A 16,853-nucleotide genomic window follows, 5' to 3' on the forward strand; every position below is an offset into this window, starting at 1 on the left:
CTCAAGAACAGGGCTGTTAAATGCGCGGCAAAAGCCAAGGCAAAGGGGAGGCCCTTGACTTTATTCTGAATTGAAATTACAGTGTACATGATTCATTTTGGATTGATCTAATTTTTCTGATCGGGATCATCACCCACATTTAAATCTTCATTCTGCTCCTTGTTCTGATCGTCTTCTTCATCATCGGGAATGGCGTCAAGTCCCTAGGAAGAGAGGAGGGCTGGGTATAGATCTGGGCAATGGAAGGAAAACTACAGGAAAACTCTACAACGACCAATCTTTCACTTCCGCACTTTACGTTTATTCACTTTTGCACTTAAGTTTTAAAGAAATTTCACTTAAATCAACTTATTCCTTCTTCTCGTCTGGTATGGCATCGAGGCCCTGCAAGTAAATGAATTGTGTCTCAATACAGAGGATCGGCTGTCGAAACTATAAATGAAACGGAAATGAAGCGACCCAACACCAATGAAGTATAACAAGGCGGAAATAACAAAAAAAAAAACGAGGGGGAACGTTGTGAGTTGCTGCGGACACCGCAACTCTACGGTTATACCCGATACTAAGTCAGTATGGCTCTCCTCCGGCAGACGCCGCTAATATTAAACGACACGACAAAGAGTGCGTGCGAGAGAGACAGAAAATCAGTCTGAGCGTGACGTCGGGCGCTGCGTAGCCACTGCAAATTGATTTGTTCTTATTGGCTATAAAAATGATCTGATCTGATCCAGATTCAGCAATCTGATAGATATGGTCATTATCTATGATTCTGCGTTTTTAGTTTTCTCGAATGTGCAATATTGTGGATGCAACAGATTTTCGTCCTTTGTGTGGGCGGAAGGGGATGGGGCGAAATTTTGAGATACACGTTTTATAGTAAGATCTAACAGGAGTGCGGATACCAAATTTGGTTACTCTAGCCTTAATAGTCTCTGAGATTTTTGAATATCCCCAGATTTTCCCGAAATTTTGAAACAAACTCGTCTCGGTCCGATATATTAGGAGTGTGGATACCAAATTTGGTTGCTCTAGCTTTTGTAGTCTCTGAGATCTAGGCGCTAATGTTTTACTCTAAGCAAAGCCGCCTATGCTACGTGTGTGTTAGAGAGAGACAGGGCGAGAAAAAATGAAATTGTTTTCTTGATGCTGGCTATAATAATAATACGATCCAATTCAGATTCCGCAGTCTTAAAGATATGGTCATTCTCTACAATTCTACGTTTTTGGTTTTCTCATATCTCTAAAATTGTGGATGCCACAGATTTTCGTCCTTTGTGGGGGCGGAAGTGGGCGGGGCGAAGTTTTGAAATATTTTTGTAGCAGTGACATATCACAGAAGTCTGGATCCAAAACATCGTTGCTCTAGCTCTTATAGTCTTTGAGCACTAGGCGCTGAAGGGGACGGACAGACGGACGGACGGACAGACGGACAGACAGACAGGGCTCAATCGACTCGGCTATTGATGCTGATCAAGAATATATATACTTTATGGGGTCGGAAACGATTCCTTCTGGACGTTACACACATCCACTTTTACCACAAATCTAATATACCCCAATACTCATTTTGAGTATCGGGTATAAAAAACAAAACGAAACACTGACCAACAATATTATGATGAGGAATGGAATGCAGAGAATACGAAAACACTGATCAACTAATAGCACTTACATTCATCAAGTACGGATTATCGGTCAGTCGGAAGTCGCGTTGGTACATCACACGTCTGAAACGCTCGTCCATGTTGCGACGGAAGGCCTGCGGGAGTAAAAGAAAACCATTAGAAATCATTGCCAGAAAACTATTTGCCGCAAGCTGCACCATCCGAGGAGCTTGGAATATGTTTAATAAATTCCGAATAGTGCCCAGTTAACTGTGGTTATATAAGAATTGGGAATTGCTCGGACAGGAGGCAGCGGTCTAACTCACATTGCCCAGCGTCAGCTTCTGCACGCCGTACATGGCGTAAATGGGCACGGACAGAAGCACGGTGATGATAGCGGCGCCAGGTAGGATTTCGAACCACATCTTGCCAAGAAAAGTTGTCTTGTTATTTTTTTTTTTTTTTTTTTTTAGGATTTAAGTTACCAAGCTACCCGTGAGTAGCGTGGGATTATTTGGCCGCCCGCCTTTTGAAGGTGGAAATTGCCAAGTCAAAGAATAGAGGATGTTGGAGTACTGTTTATAGCTTTACATCAATTTCGTCGATGAAGTCAATTAGTGTTTGGTACGCGCTGATGTTTTCTTTTTCAAAGAATTTGTAAATATCATTATATTTTCTTAGAGATGGGAAGTTTTGCCTTGTTGTGTTGTACTTTGTACAATTGAAAATTAAATGCGAGGCGTTATCGATACTATCGCATGTATCACATATGTTACTAGAAACTACATGCATTTTGGCGAGAGTGTGCCTATCGAATGCGTTACCACTAAGCAGTCTGTTGATTCTTTTAGCGTCAATGGCTTTAAGCTTAGTTTTATTTAGGAACCACGGTTTGGATGATGTTGAGGGGAAAAGCGAACAGTAACCTCGGTGCTTGATAGTAGCAAACTCGGCGTATTCTCTCTCCCATTCTGCTTTTAAGATTCTGTGTATTTCGCACATACATAGCGTCTTTAAGGTTCCATTTAACCACTGTGTATTTTCCTCGTCTGTGGGCTTCTTTGGCTGCTGCGTCAACTGAAGTGTTCTGAGGGATGTTAGCGTGTCCGGGAATGTAGTGAACCTCTACAGTTCTTAGATGTGGATTTTGTTGGATCTTTTCTCTGATTTTGTAGGCGATAGAGTTATCCTGAATGTTCTTCAGGAGCGTTTCTGTCAGGAGCGCGACACGAGGAAAATTGTACAAAATAGCATGGTCTAATGCCTTCTCGATAGCAAGGAGCTCGGCAGACAACGAGGAAAGGGTTTTGTGCGTGTAATAGCTATCTAAAAAACCTGTCCTATCGTGCAGGAAAGCGGCGCTGGAATGCCCATCTGCGACTGACCCATCCGTGTAATAGATTTCAAAACCACCCTTTGTCAGCTGATCCTTCTTTTCCCCGTGGAGCAGCATGATACCTGCCTGGTCTATAGCGTGCTTGTTGGGTGCAGAACCCTTGAAAAATTCTAAGTCGGAGCTAATTTTAGTGCAAAATGAAGCTGTGTTCTCGAAAACCTCAACTCTATCTATTATGCTGCCAAACTCCCGATATGCCTTAGCGTAGCCCGTGTTTAAATCCCTATTTGCTGACACTGTTTCACTTGCTGGGAGATTAAATGCAAACACCTTAACCACCTCTTTCGCCGCCAGGAATCTCATCCTGTAGTCCGGGGGAAGTTCTCCTGCCATGTGATATATGATAGGAACGGGAGTGCAGATTATCAGACCCAGCGACTTTCTGAGGTGATGGTTGCAGTGGGATTTGATTTTGGCCAAGGCAGATTTGGACAGGTTGCAGAATGATGAGCACGCGTACTCTAGCCTACTTCTGACAAATGCCTTGTAAAATATAAGTCCTCTTTTGGGGCTGATACCATAGTGACACCCACTGAGTAATCTGAGAAATGCACAGTTTCTGTTCGATTCCGAGATGGCCAGATCAATGTGACCAGAGGCTGAGTTGTTTGCTGAGATAGTCCTGCCTAGGTATTTGATCTGCTCTACTTGTCTGATCTCAACTCCTTGATGCGAGATATTTAGCGCAGCTCTACGATTGTTGAAGTAAATCACTTTAGACTTCACCGGATTGAATGACAGGTTTAGCCTATTGCATTTTTCTTCGAACTTATCTATACTGTCTTCCAGCACACATTTCGCAATGGATACGTCTTAATGAAAACAAACTATGAAAAAGTCATCAGCATACTGAAACAGTAAGCAGTTATGACTGTTAATATCATGTAGTTCGGCTGTGTAAAGGTTAAAAAGGGTTGGGCTGAGACAGCTACCCTGGCTAACACCTCTGTTCACCTCTACCTCGCTTTTGCCCTTTATGAGAATTCGTCTGTTAAGGAAGCTGGAGATCCAAGCCGTGAGGCTTGTATTGAACCGCATATCCCTCATCCTGTGCTCGAGTGTGTCCACTCTTACGCAGTCGAACGCTCTTTGTAAATCTAGGCAAGCTGCGACAACCTGACAACCCCTCGCCTTCAGCGCCAGAACTTTGTTGATAAGGTCGTTGATGCAAAGAGCCGTGGACCTGTTTCTCCTGAAGGCATAGGACCTGACCGGCAGCAGGTCACAGTTTGCTATGTGCTCGTCCAACTTCAACTTTATCAACCCCTCTATGGATTTAAACAGCGTGTTAATCAAACAAATCGGCCTATGGTTTTGGAAGGAAGTAGGGTCTGCTTTCTTCTTGGGGATGGGTACCACTTTTATCCTGCGCCAGACTTCAGGGATGACGCCACTCAGCCATACTTTATTTATAATTTAAAAAATGTCTTGTTTTTTCCCACTTGGTAGCTTTTGAAGCATCCTGAACGAGATACCATCAGGGCCTCTAGCCGAATTGGGGTTCCTGGTTTTTAGGAAGGCCAGGAATTCTTCCAGTTCCAGGGGTTCCGGGTCGTCTGGTCCTAACAAAGGGGCAGGAATTTTCTTAGGGGGCCTACTGTTTGACGTGGATGGGGTTACTTTAACCATATTGAGAAAGTTTTTGTCATCTTCGTTCGTCCATTTGTTCCCTACATTTTTGATTTGACCGTATTTTTTGATGTTCTTCACCCTGCTCCACATAGAGGGCGATGAGGAGACCTCTTCTATAAACTTGGAAAAGTTGCGCTTTCTAAGATTTTTTACGTGATTTTGTAGATTTTTGTCAGCTTCTAAGGTTGCTCTGGCATCAGCCAATTTTTTGGTGAGGTATAATTTTTGCCTGCAAGCGTTTCTCACGCGAAAAAGTTTTTCCGTTTCCTCGTTCCACCATTTCTTAGCAACGTACTTGTTCTAGCTTGGGAATGTGACCGTGTTTTTTGAGGTCAGGGATTTCACTTTTTCATTGAGCTCCTCCAGATTTGAGAAATCACTTGCACCCAGAATCCGGGCTATTCTGTTGTGAAGGATCTTCTTGCCTTGGAGGGGGGCAAGGAGGCAAGGAGGGTTTTGAGGACTTGCCAGTTAATAGTTCCATTTCTGTAGTTCGAAAAAGAAAGGTCAAGAACGGAGAATTGAGATGGGCTCCTGGAGAAGGTTGGCGAACCGTCGTGTGATCGTCTTCCAGATACGCCCGAATCGCGCTGAGTACTGTGCGATTCACGCGTTCGGCTGCGTTACTCTGCGGAGAATACACTGGCGTCCTCATATGAGTGACTCCGAATGCATCGGTCATCTCCTTAAAAGTTTTCGAGACGAACTGAGCCCCATTGTCCGAGTGAATTATCTCCGGCACTCCAAACTTGTAAAACACCTCGTGAACGAGGAATCTTACAACTTCCTTTGCTGTGGCCTTGGTCATGGTCTTTAGGAATGTGAACTTAGAGAACTGGTCAACTACAATAAATATCCACGCCTGACCGTTCTTTGACCGCGGATAGTGACCACTTCTTGCCCCATCCCGACCTGCATCCGATAATTCGGCGCTTTCGACTCCTTGCACACGGTGCACCGTCGGATATAATCCCGCACCTCTATCGCCATGTTCGGCCAGTAAAACTGCCTACGCAATAAGTGCAAGGTTTTCGCGATTGCTCCGTGCGCTGTCTTCTCTTCCGAATGTGCTTTGTCTATCAACGCGGCCGTCAGCGAACTCGGAACCCACAATTTCCAGACGGCGCCCTCCAGTTGATCATCCAATCGTTCAAAGCGCATGCGCTTGAATATCATGCCGTCAACAATCTGGAGATCAGGTAAGCGGTCTTGGTTCTCTGTTATTTCCTTCCTTAACTCCTGATATTCTCCAGATTCAAACTCCACCGTTTCAAAACCCAGGATACTACTCGGATCCACTTCCAGCTCTTCAATACTGCGTGACAATGTATCTGCCACTACATTGTCCGCTCCTTTCCGGTGTTCTATGCCGAAATCGAAGGCCTGCAGTTGAAGGGACCAACGAGCTAAGCGACCATCCAGGTTCTTCATGGTCATGAGCCATTTAAGACTGGCGTGGTCAGTTATGACTGTAAACGGCATAAGCTCTACGTACGGACGGAACTTAAGGATCGCCATGAGGGCTGCCAGACACTCCTTCTCTGTCCCCGAGTAGTTTTTTTGGTGGCAATTCAGTTTGGCAGAGAACAACGCTATGGGCCTCTCGTTCTGCTCGTCATCCCTTTGGAAGAGTACGGCTCCTACTCCATAATGTGAGGCGTCGCACTGTATGTAGAAGTGCCGCTTGAAATCCGCGTGTACCAGGACTGGTGCCGAGGTGAGTGCAGCTTTTAGCTCCCCCATGGCTCGTTTTGCCTCCTCCGTCAATTTAAACTTTCCATTTCCCGACTTTTTCAGGCCGTCTGTGAGCGGACCGGCATAGTTTTTCATAAAGCGCCGGTACCAGCCCGCAGGTCCCAGGAAACTACGCAATTCTCGAACAGATCGCGGCTCGGGAATGCGCAAAATGGCCGACACACGATCCGGATCCATCTTCAGCGCTCCTCCTCCCACTATAAATCCCAGGTATTTAATGTTTTTATAGGAAAAATGAGATTTGCTCAGCCCTATCGTTAAATTTGCTTCTCGTAGACGCTCGGCAACCTGTCGCAGAATCTTCACGTGCGTTTGGAAGTCCTCAGCTATAATCAGCAAGTCGTCGAGATACGCATAGACGTTTGAACGCATCTCAACCGGAATCACCTTATCGACCAGTCTACATAGGCGTTGTGCGGCGTTGCAGAGGCCAAAGGGCATCATACGGAACTGGTACAGAGGCCGTCCCGGCACCGTGAACGCCGTATATGGTCGACTCTGCTCGTCCAGCTCGATTTGCCAAAAAGCGAATTTTAAGTCGACGCTGGAGATATATATCGTCTGATCGAGACGTAACAAAATCCCCTCGATGCTAGGAAGTGGGTAAGCGTCCTTGATGGGCTCGGCCTTCTCCACCAACTGAATTGTCTGAGTCTCTCTCGACGTCCTCCCCAGGCCTACGGCTTCGAAAGTCAGAAACTCTGCCTTCACCTGATCCAAGGCTGCCCTTTGCTCTTCTGACAACTCCCATTCTTCCTGCACTATCTCCTTCTCCGGGCCTTCCACATAGTGAGCGACTTGATCAGCCAGCACTTCTTCCACTAATCTGTGAGATGCCCCTACTGGACCTTCTCCCATCACCTCAGGAGCCAATGAGAATGCCCGCCAAAAGTCTACCCCCAAGTAAATTTCCTGTTCCAAGAAAGGGCATACGAAAAACGTTAATCTTTTTACCTCTCTCTTGTATTTCACCGGTAATTCTACTCGGCCAACAATTGCGCGATCTTCCCCATTCGCTACCTTCACTATAGAAGAATATCGACGAGCCTCCACGCCCAGCTTCTCCAGGAATTCCTGACCATTACACCCTAGCATGCTGTGTGTAGCGCCTGAATCCAACAGGCCTCGCACGGACTCGCCCATTATAGAGATTTCTGCGAAAACTCTCGGGTCTTTCTTGCACCAACGCTTTACTGAAGCAATCACCTGCCTCCTCATAGCTCGCCTTTGCTTAAAACGGGATCTCGCCTTTCTCACCCGCACCGACAGTGCTCGCATACCATCCACTCGTAGTTCAGAAAATATTCTATTTCTGGTTTCTAAATAATTTCTTAAGCGCTCTTTATATGATAAGTTCCTTAACCTAGCATGCAATTTACGTCTATCTAATTCATTTTTATTTTCTTCTACTTTCTCTGCGCAGGCCCCTTCTGTGAGCGTGATTCGCCTGCTTGGATCGCACCCCTCTTCACGTTTCCCGCGCAATATGGACAATATGCATCGGGCTTTCCACACCGGTAGCAGAAAATTCGCCTCTCCGATGCCATACAGTCCCTAAAGCCATGATCGGTCTGCCCGCAGTTCCAGCAAATCAACTTCTGTGGAACACGCTGTGTCACTTGCGCTTCCTCAATGACCTCTGCCTCTTCATCGCCAATCGACCGATCCTGCGCGACCTCGCTGACGTTCGCATTCGGCCCGCGACCATAGTTTGTGGCTTTGGGTGCTCCTCGCCACGAAGATCGAGCTTTCCTCTTCAGATGTGCCTCTATTTCCACGCACTCATCCCGCAGTTGGTCTAAGGAATAAACCCGTAAGCCGTAGACGAAACTCGCTATCTCATCTGTGAGTGCCTTTTTGACGATTTTTACCATCTCCTTTTCAGGTGGTGGCATCTCCAACCTCGACGCGAGCTTTCTCATGACATGGAAAAAGTCTTCCACACTCTCGTTTGACCGCTGCATTCTTTCTCGCAGTTCTCTCATGCGGTCGAACTCGGACGCCGTGCCTCGGAAACGAGCAATTAAGTCGCCCCTTAGTTCCTGCCAAACACCACCGCCATGATCACGGATGTACTGCCAGTACCATTCCCGCGCGTTTCCTGTAACCAGGTGATGAAATCCCTTTAGATCTTCATCCCACGGACAGCGGCATTGGGCTTGTAAGAATTCAATTCGGAACACAAAATCCTCGACTGTCATTTTGTTGCTGTCTCCGTCGAACGTCACGTCCCATTTTTCGACTCGGCCCCACCGTGGCCAAGGTCTATAACCCGGGGGATTTGGATGCGGATCTTCTCGAGGAATCCCACCAGCTCTCCTACCCCCGCCACGACCCTGACCCGAGTGTCTGAGTGCTATCGGGTTTCGCCAATTTCGCGCTTGATGCCCACCCCGTTGATGCTGCTCACTGGATGCGGTCGGTCCTACTCCTGAAGACGGTTCCGGACCAATACCACCTCGCCCCGAGCGAGCCAAAAATGGTTTTGGTGGCGGAATCGGCGCATCAGTCGTGCTAGACGGCTTCCTTTTCGGGATTACTCCTCGATACTCCTGCTCGTGGTGAACCTCCTCCCGCTGCGGTTCCTTCTGCTGCTGCAGCTGTCTAACCGGCTGGAGTACCTCGTTGAGTTGGTGCATCATCTCGATAAACCCCTTACGCAACTCCTCCTGCAACACCCGACTAATCGAGTCAGTGTTCGCTGCCCTGTGTGTCGCATGAGCCTGAGCCAACGATACGTTGACTGCTAATGCCAGTTCGGAAGCAAGCGTGGGTGTAGGATCGGACATTGGCCATTCTTCTGAACTGGCCTGGACCGGTGTTCTTGGCAACCCACCCACAGCTCCAAGTTCCTCCCGATCTTGATCAAACATCGCCCCTGACACTTCTCCTATCTGGTCCACTGTTTTGTTTACGCGTGATCGCGTATGATACTGTCGACTACCCCCTTCTTGTGGCATCTGCACCGAGCAACACCAATATTACAAAAAAAAAAAGGGAAACTCCTAAACTAAGATAATATATATAAATAAAGAAATAAATACCCAAAGAAATAACTAGTAAGAATAAATAACACCACGCTTCGGACCAATAAATACTCCGATAAATAAATAAATAAATACCGATATAAATATTGCGCCAACTAGCGCCGTTAACGAGATATATGCAATTAAATATTTGAATAAATAAATAATAACATACATGTATATTCGATCGACACCTAAGACACTCAAACTTCAAACACATTCAACACAACACAAAACCTAACAAAAAAAATTCCTAACAGTTCTTCTTCTTCTTACAAGATTCATTAAGAGGGGGACACGTGACTAGCCGGGACCAGTAACCGCTCCAGTTTCTGCGCTCCACTTGACAGTCGCCCTACGGATATCCTACAATTACGAACACCACCTTTGTGTGGCCTGTCATCTACTCTAGTCATCGCTCTAAGCGATGGCCGATAAACGAGAAGCCTCACGGTGCATGAGCTCACTTTGCTTGTGATTTGTTCCTGTCATCCATCATACCGATCTGCCATGACAACAGATGCATCGCGGGTTGTCTTTACGACTCCCGGGCCACCTACTCCTCACCACCTCTCGGCAGACAGACAACAGGTTCAAAAGCACGAAAGCGGCTTTGTTTTAAACAAACAGGTGCGAAACTACAATGAACATTTACCTACATGACTTACTCTAACTTATTCCAATATCACATTCCATCACAGATTTATTCGATATCACAGTCCACCAGGCAATGTGTCCGTCGCAAACTCCCTGTCCATTTTTTTGTTGAACGGCAGTGACTTACGTTCACTTGCGACATCGAATAGCGACAAAATGTTCAACTGTAATTCGTAAGTCCCTATCACAAATTTTATATATCCGTTAACTGCCTCCGTCTATCCATCCCTAGCCTCAATCACCCCGCGCCATTAAGGACCAGCTTTACGCTCACCTTAAGCCTGCAGCAGCGACTTCTGCCGGGACAGCTAAACTGCACTTCGCGAGCTGTCGTCTTCTCCACAACATTTTTTTTTTTTTTCATTCCCCGCATCTGCCTTTACCAGCCCGAGTGACATTTGTTGTAATACCACCCGAACCTGCGTCAGTCCAGATGCATGCGAATTCGAAAATAAATTGGGCGCCATTTGTTACACTTGGCTTGTTTCCCAGAGGGCAATGCCGGCTAGCTGTCGATCCCAGGGCTGGGTAGTTCCCCTTGCCCGCCAAATGTAGTAAAAAAAAAGGAGACATACTACTTCTCGGGACATCAAAACTAACAACAACCTAACAACAACAAAGAAAATCATAAACAGACGGCTATCAAGTGGGTGAAGCTTGGGTGTTATCACTTCGCGCGCCCGCCCTACCTGTGACCAAACACAACGTTCATTTTGGCCACCCTCTGCTGGAACGGTAACGGCTGGCCTAATCCATGGCTACGCCACGTCCTCCCTCTATTTTAAATTTAATGCATCATGCTTCAATATATATCCAAGCTTTAATAATCGTAAATTGACAATTTCATCTTTCTCATTAATAAATAGCTATACTCAAAATTATCACTAACCACTAAGAAACACCAAAACGTTCGACACACAGGCAAACAAGGGAATAACTGCTGAAATTTCGTTCAACCAACAGGGATACCCTCACCCATACGTAATGGAATATGTGTAGATGAGTGGATCCAGTTTTACGGGAGTTAATTTACCTCGGGCCCCTACGGAGACTTAACCTACCAAGAGCTCTTGTTAAGGATCCCCGGGACATAAACAATAAACAATATTTTTCCACAAATCGCTCGACCAAATACGGTGGACTGATGGGACCCCCGCGTCACCCACTAAGGGTTAATCTTCTGGCACTGAACAGCTGATCGCAGTTTTAGGTTCGTGAAAGGTGTTGGTGTTTTTACATATTTTTTTTCAATGGCCAAGATTTTACGTTAAACGGTTTAAGCAAATACTAATTACTAAATAAAGGACAACACACGGAACAAAATAACATTTAATGTGGAACGGTGTTTGGAGTGCGGATTATGTTTTTTTTCTTTAAGTTCAAACGACGTGGGCGATCGCTGGCCGTGGCCGGTCAGCCCTAAATTTATATAGGTCCGTGTATACGTGTGCGCGTGTGTGTGTGTGTGAATAGGGTTTCGGGGTTTTTACTTGGTGAATGAGACGAAACTTGTGGCACGCACTGGAAGGCGATGCAACGATCGTGCGGTGTGGCTAGAATCGCCCCGGCAGCTAAATCGTCCTCTTTCACCCTCCCCCTTCACACGTCCCGCGCTACTTGGCTCACACACGCGCAACTGGAACGAACTCACTCAGGTTCCGTTGGGCAGTCTTCTTCTCTGCAGTCGACTTTCTCGAACTCCAGTGTCCCTCTCCAGGAAACCTTCTGGCCCGGTTCTGGTGGCTATATTCCTTGCCGGCTGTTAGTAAAATTTTCTGCATTGCAACCTATTTTATCGCCCGCCTTTTCTGTACTCACTTCAAACTTTCTGTTTTAAGCACAAAATTTCAAATCCATAATCCAATCCACGTTTTCTAATATTTTCACTCCTATTTATCCCCTTTTCCCTTACTAATACATATAACTAATCCTATTCTCTTCCTTATATCCCCAGTAACGGCTCCAGCTCCCCCCGATGTCCCCGTACACCATCGAGCCTCCCTGGACTTCCGCTAGATGGCGCGTCGCCCTCAGCCCTGGCCCCCTATCGTTCAGGTGGGACTGGAACATTCGCACTCATTTTGTCGATACAAACAATGTATGGGCCTTTATGCCCCTCATAATACTTGTTAACGATGATTTTGCGGTTACTTCCGTTTTTCGTACTCACGGAAGCCACACAAACCGCGTCAGTCTTCTCTCTCTCTTTCGTCGTAGAAATGTTTGATGTCATGCTTGTTGTCGTGTTCGTGGACATGTTTGTCGACACGTTCGTCGACAAGTTTGGTTTCTTGCACAGCAGTTTAGAAGCCAAAAGCTGCGGAGCCGTTTTTGCCGCCATCTTTACTCCTACCCGCATGGCGGATTTAGCTTCTCCTTCCCTTTTTTTCAGCGTTTCCATGCGAATTTTAACTCCTGTTGCCTTCTCCGTGGCCATCCTTGTCTTTCCTATGCTTGCCATGCTTCTCAGGGTCCAGACGGAGTTCCAAGAGCCGTTTTAAGAGTTATTCCGGAACGCCATGCAGTAAATTCCAGGTTTTTCGACTTAATTGATGAAGCTTTGGGAATTTCTTCGCGCCGTCTTCGTAGGCGTGTGAGGCACCCCCAGAAGCTTCGGAAAATGTCTTTTTGATTAAAACTATCAGCGAACGTCTTGAAATATGTTAATTTTTTCCTTCCGCAAACGCGCCATACCAGTGTTGAACAACGTTTTTGCTTGTTATTTTTTGCACGAACGGAAAACAGACACGGACAAATCAGCTGTTTGGCAGTCTATTTTCGATTAACCCATTTTCGGGCAGTGGGTACTTAAATACACACACGCATGTTATGAAACTTGAAGAATTTTAGCGCAGTTCAGGTGAAATATAGTGTGATTTTTTTTAAGTTCATAGGAAAGAAGCATGGACCTACAGAAGAATTTACAGTCGGATTTATTTTCCGCCATTTACCTCAAGTAGTTGATCTCAAGTAGTTGATCAAGGTGCTGTTGACCAATTCGCGTGCGTGTGCGGTGCAGAAATTCGTAAAGATTTTTACCCTCTTTTGCCACGTAAATTGAATTAAAAGTTGGATCTCGGCAAGATGATAATATACACAAACGAAGGCAATCCCCTGGGACTGCAGCTGCTGATGCTGGCCAAATTCGCCAAGCGGTCGGTTCAACTGGTTAACCTAAATCTAAATGGTGGGTGAAAAACAACTTCCGTGGGGAACTCCGGCGGAGTGAATTCACTATGACTAGGTAATCGTGTCTGATGCAATAACTGGTTTTTGTTGCAGATGCCAAATTCAAGGTTTCCTGATTCTGCCCACACTGGAGCTGGACAATGGACTGCGTCTGTTCTCGCCCGCAGCCATCGCCAAGTATCTGTTCGTGGATGAGGGCCAGCTGAGGGATGAGGTACGGAAGAAAGCATAATTGCGCCTAATTTGACCCTTCAAGGTTAAACCAATCTTCTCCAACAGTGGCTGGAACGGTCGACCACGTTGCTGGCGCCTGCCCTCTCCCATCACATGGCCGTGGGACACCGTGCCGATCCAAACGCTTTAGCGGTGCTGAATGCTTTGGTGAAGAAGCTGGACGATTGCCTGAAAGCTACGCCTTACCTAGCCGTAGACAAGTTGAGCGCTGCTGACATTGCTGTCTGGTCGCTTCTAGCTCCGGATGGCACTCTCAAGGGCGCGCAGAATTTGGAGAGCCTGCACGGCTGGTATAACCGGGTGAAAGCGTTGCCCGAGGTACATCAGGTGTTGGCCGAACAGCCGCTGAAGGATCTTAGCTTCAATGCGCTGCAGCAGTCGAATCGCTATGGTGGACTACATCACGTGCCACTGAAACGTCTTAGCCTGGCGGATGCGGGCAAACTATTGGCGGAAACAGCATCCACAGTCGCGGACACAGTCACAGATGAGGAACTAGCCGCAGCAGGAGCTTCCTTTACTTACACAGCCCCCAAGGATGTCCAGGAGCAACGCACTGTGCTACCCAAAGCGGGCGAACGCAACGTGCTCATCACTTCGGCCCTGCCGTATGTTAACAATGTTCCCCACTTGGGCAACATAATTGGCTGTGTCCTGTCTGCGGATATCTTCGCTCGCTACTCCCGCAGCGCCGGCTACAACACGCTGCTCATCTGCGGCACAGATGAATATGGCACGGCCACGGAGAACAAGGCTCTAGCCGAGAACATGACGCCGCGGGAGATTTGCGACAAGTACTTTGAGCTCCACAATTCCATCTATCGCTGGTTTGGCATTGGTTTCGATTACTTTGGGCGCACCACCACCCAGGAGCAAACAGAGGGAGTGAATAATGAATCTGTGAATGTACTTGTGGATTTCTAACTGAGATTATTCTGATCTTGCAGCATTGTGCAGGAGGCATTCAAGGATGTCCACAGTGCTGGGTACATCATCACAGAGAGCGTGGAGCAGTTGCTCTGCCAGAAGTGCGACCGTTTCTTGGCCGATCGGTGAGTTTTTCATGACTTTCTGCCTTGAAATATAATCCCTAAATTGAGCTTTGCCTTCAGCTTTGTGGAGGGCACCTGTCCGCATCCTGGCTGCGGCTATGCGGATGCCCGCGGCGATCAATGCGACAAATGCGGCAAGCTGGTGAATGCCACCGAACTGATCCGTCCACGCTGCAAAGTGTGCAACACTGCTCCCATCCTGCGCTCCTCGGATCAATTGTTTATCGATCTACCCAAGGCCGAGCCTCGGCTCCGTGAGTGGGTGGACAAGGCGGAGAATGGCTGGACCCACAATGCCAAAGTGATCACGAGAGCCTGGCTGAGGGAGGGCCTCAAGCCGCGATGCATCACGCGAGATCTGAAATGGGGAATTCCAGTGCCCCACAGCGGCTTCGAGAAGAAGGTCTTCTATGTGTGGTTCGATGCGCCCTTCGGATACGTGTCGATGACTAAGCGCTACACCAAGGAGTATCAGAAATGGTGGCAGCCCGCCAAGGGAACTGACGTGGAGCTGTTCCAGTTCATGGCCAAGGACAATGTGCCCTTCCACTCGGTTGTGTGGCCCAGCGTCCTGCTGGCCATCAACAAGGGACACACGCTCGTGTCGCACATAATGGCCACCGAGCATCTGAACTACGAGGATGGAAAGTTCAGCAAGAGTCGCGGAATCGGAGTCTTTGGCAATGATGCCCAGGCAACGGGCATTCAGGCAGATGTCTGGCGCTTCTATTTGGCCTCGGCACGACCAGAGGGCCAGGAATCGAGCTTCAGTTGGAACGATCTGGCGGCACGCAACAACTCTGAGCTTCTCAACAATTTGGGCAACTTTGTCAATCGTGCTCTGGTCTTCTGCGAGAAGAACTTCAACAACATTGTTCCCGAGGTGGTCGCCACGGAAGAGGAGCTCATTTTGCTGGCCCTTGTCAACCGTGAGCTCCGCGGATACATCAATTCTTTGGAGAAGGCCAAGCTGCGCGATGGCATTCGTCATCTTTTGGCTATTTCCCGGCATGGCAATGGTTATATGCAGACACAGCAGCCCTGGGTGCTCCTCAAGGGCAGCGATGAGCAAAAGAAGCGCGCTGACACCATCATTGGCTTGTGCGCAAACATTGCCTGTCTGTTGGCTAACCTCCTCTTCCCCTACATGCCCTCCACGGCACGAACTCTCTTTGCCCAGCTCAACGCCAAACAGACGCCGCTCAATGCAGAGTAAGTGAACGTCCAGTGCCTCATCAGAGCTGTTTCTTAACCTGTGTGTCTCATTATTTAGGAAACCCTTGGCCACCTTGCTACTTCCCGCTGGACACAAGATCGGAAAGCTCGCGCCCCTCTTTGCCAAACTGGAGCCGTCCTTCATTGATGAGCTCAAGGCCAAGTATGGCGGATCGCAGGAAACGAAAGCGGACGTGCAGAGCCAGTCAAGCACCGCAGACCTGGAGCAAGCCGTGCAGGCTCAGGCCGATAAGGTGCGACAGCTAAAGACGAGCACCAAGGACAAGACAGTGTGGCAGCCAGAAGTCAGCAAATTGCTAGACCTGAAGAAGCAGCTGGAGGAGGCTAAGAAGACCGCTGTTGCTGCGCCAGCTTCTGCTCCTGCGCCATCGAACGGTGGACAGTCCGTGCAGGATCTGGAGAATGCCGTACAGGCGCAGGGCGAAAAGGTGCGAAACCTAATGGGTAGCACAAAAGACAAAACGGTGTGGCAGCCAGAGGTGAATGTGCTGCTTGATCTGAAGAAACAGCTCGACGCTGCACAAAAGGCAGCCAAAGCGGCTGCAGCAGCTCCTGCTGCAACTACAGCTGCTCCTCCTGCAGCCTCGGCCGACGCAGGCCAAGTCAAGGCATTGGAAGACAAACTTGCACAGCAGGCAGAAAAGGTGCGAACCTTAAAAGCCAAGGGTGATGCGTCTGTGTGGAAGCCAGAAGTTGATATTCTCTTGGCCCTGAAGAACCAGCTGGCGGCTCTGACTGGAGCACCAGCCGCTGGCGGACAGGGCAAGGGCAAGAAGAAGAAGTAAGGCTTTGAATATACTCCATAGATATGCTGGACATTTTTACCTCAACTTTCTAATCACGCATTCGCCGTCGACTGGCACAGCTCCAATCATTTTTCTATATTTATTTCGTTTGCATTTAACAAACTTTGTATTTATTTGAATTGTAGCCAGCAATCTGTTAGTAATTTATTGAGTTTGCGAAAGAAAAGAAACATTAAATCTATTGACTTTCATACATGAATTGGCTTGGGAGATTAATAATCTCCTATAATCCGAAGAAACACGAACATGAGCACCGACCGACGCCA

The 16,853-nt window shown here is 47.6% G+C and overlaps 1 protein-coding gene and 1 pseudogene across 2 annotated transcripts; one reads left to right on the plus strand and one right to left on the minus strand.

Moving 5' to 3' along the window:
• Window positions 1–16: 16 nt before the first annotated feature.
• LOC117189443 (NADH dehydrogenase [ubiquinone] 1 alpha subcomplex subunit 1-like) lies at window positions 17–12,837 on the minus strand. Of its 2 annotated transcripts, none has more exons than XM_033394560.1 (4): window positions 12,794–12,837; window positions 1,931–2,055; window positions 1,673–1,759; window positions 17–203 (listed from the first exon to the last, which is right to left on the minus strand). In XM_033394560.1, exons 2-4 carry the CDS (start codon window positions 2,027–2,029, stop codon window positions 108–110), a joined length of 282 nt encoding a protein of 93 aa, XP_033250451.1. In that variant the 5' UTR covers window positions 2,030–2,055; window positions 12,794–12,837; the 3' UTR covers window positions 17–107. The 2 variants fall into 2 exon arrangements, with proteins under 2 accessions (XP_033250451.1, XP_033250453.1); XM_033394562.1 differs by lacking the exon at window positions 17–203 and adding an exon at window positions 266–384.
• On the plus strand, window positions 12,120–16,780 carry LOC117189438 (annotated as a pseudogene).
• The last annotated feature ends 73 nt before the right edge of the window (window positions 16,781–16,853 follow it).

This window comes from Drosophila miranda, assembly GCF_003369915.1.
Source record: "Drosophila miranda strain MSH22 chromosome Y unlocalized genomic scaffold, D.miranda_PacBio2.1 Contig_Y1_pilon, whole genome shotgun sequence".
Taxonomy (NCBI): Eukaryota; Metazoa; Arthropoda; class Insecta; order Diptera; family Drosophilidae; genus Drosophila; species Drosophila miranda.

Excerpts from the sequence above, each read along its gene's own strand:
- LOC117189443 (XM_033394560.1), bottom strand. The coding sequence starts at position 2,029 with ATGTGGTTCGAAATCCTACCTGGCGCCGCTATCATCACCGTGCTTCTG. Across the intron at positions 1,760-1,930 it reads AGAAGCTGACGCTGGGCAAT|GCCTTCCGTCGCAACATGGA; the intron begins GTGAGTTAGACC and ends TTACTCCCGCAG. Across the intron at positions 204-1,672 it reads ATAATCCGTACTTGATGAAT|GGACTTGACGCCATTCCCGA; the intron begins GTAAGTGCTATT and ends CTCTCTTCCTAG.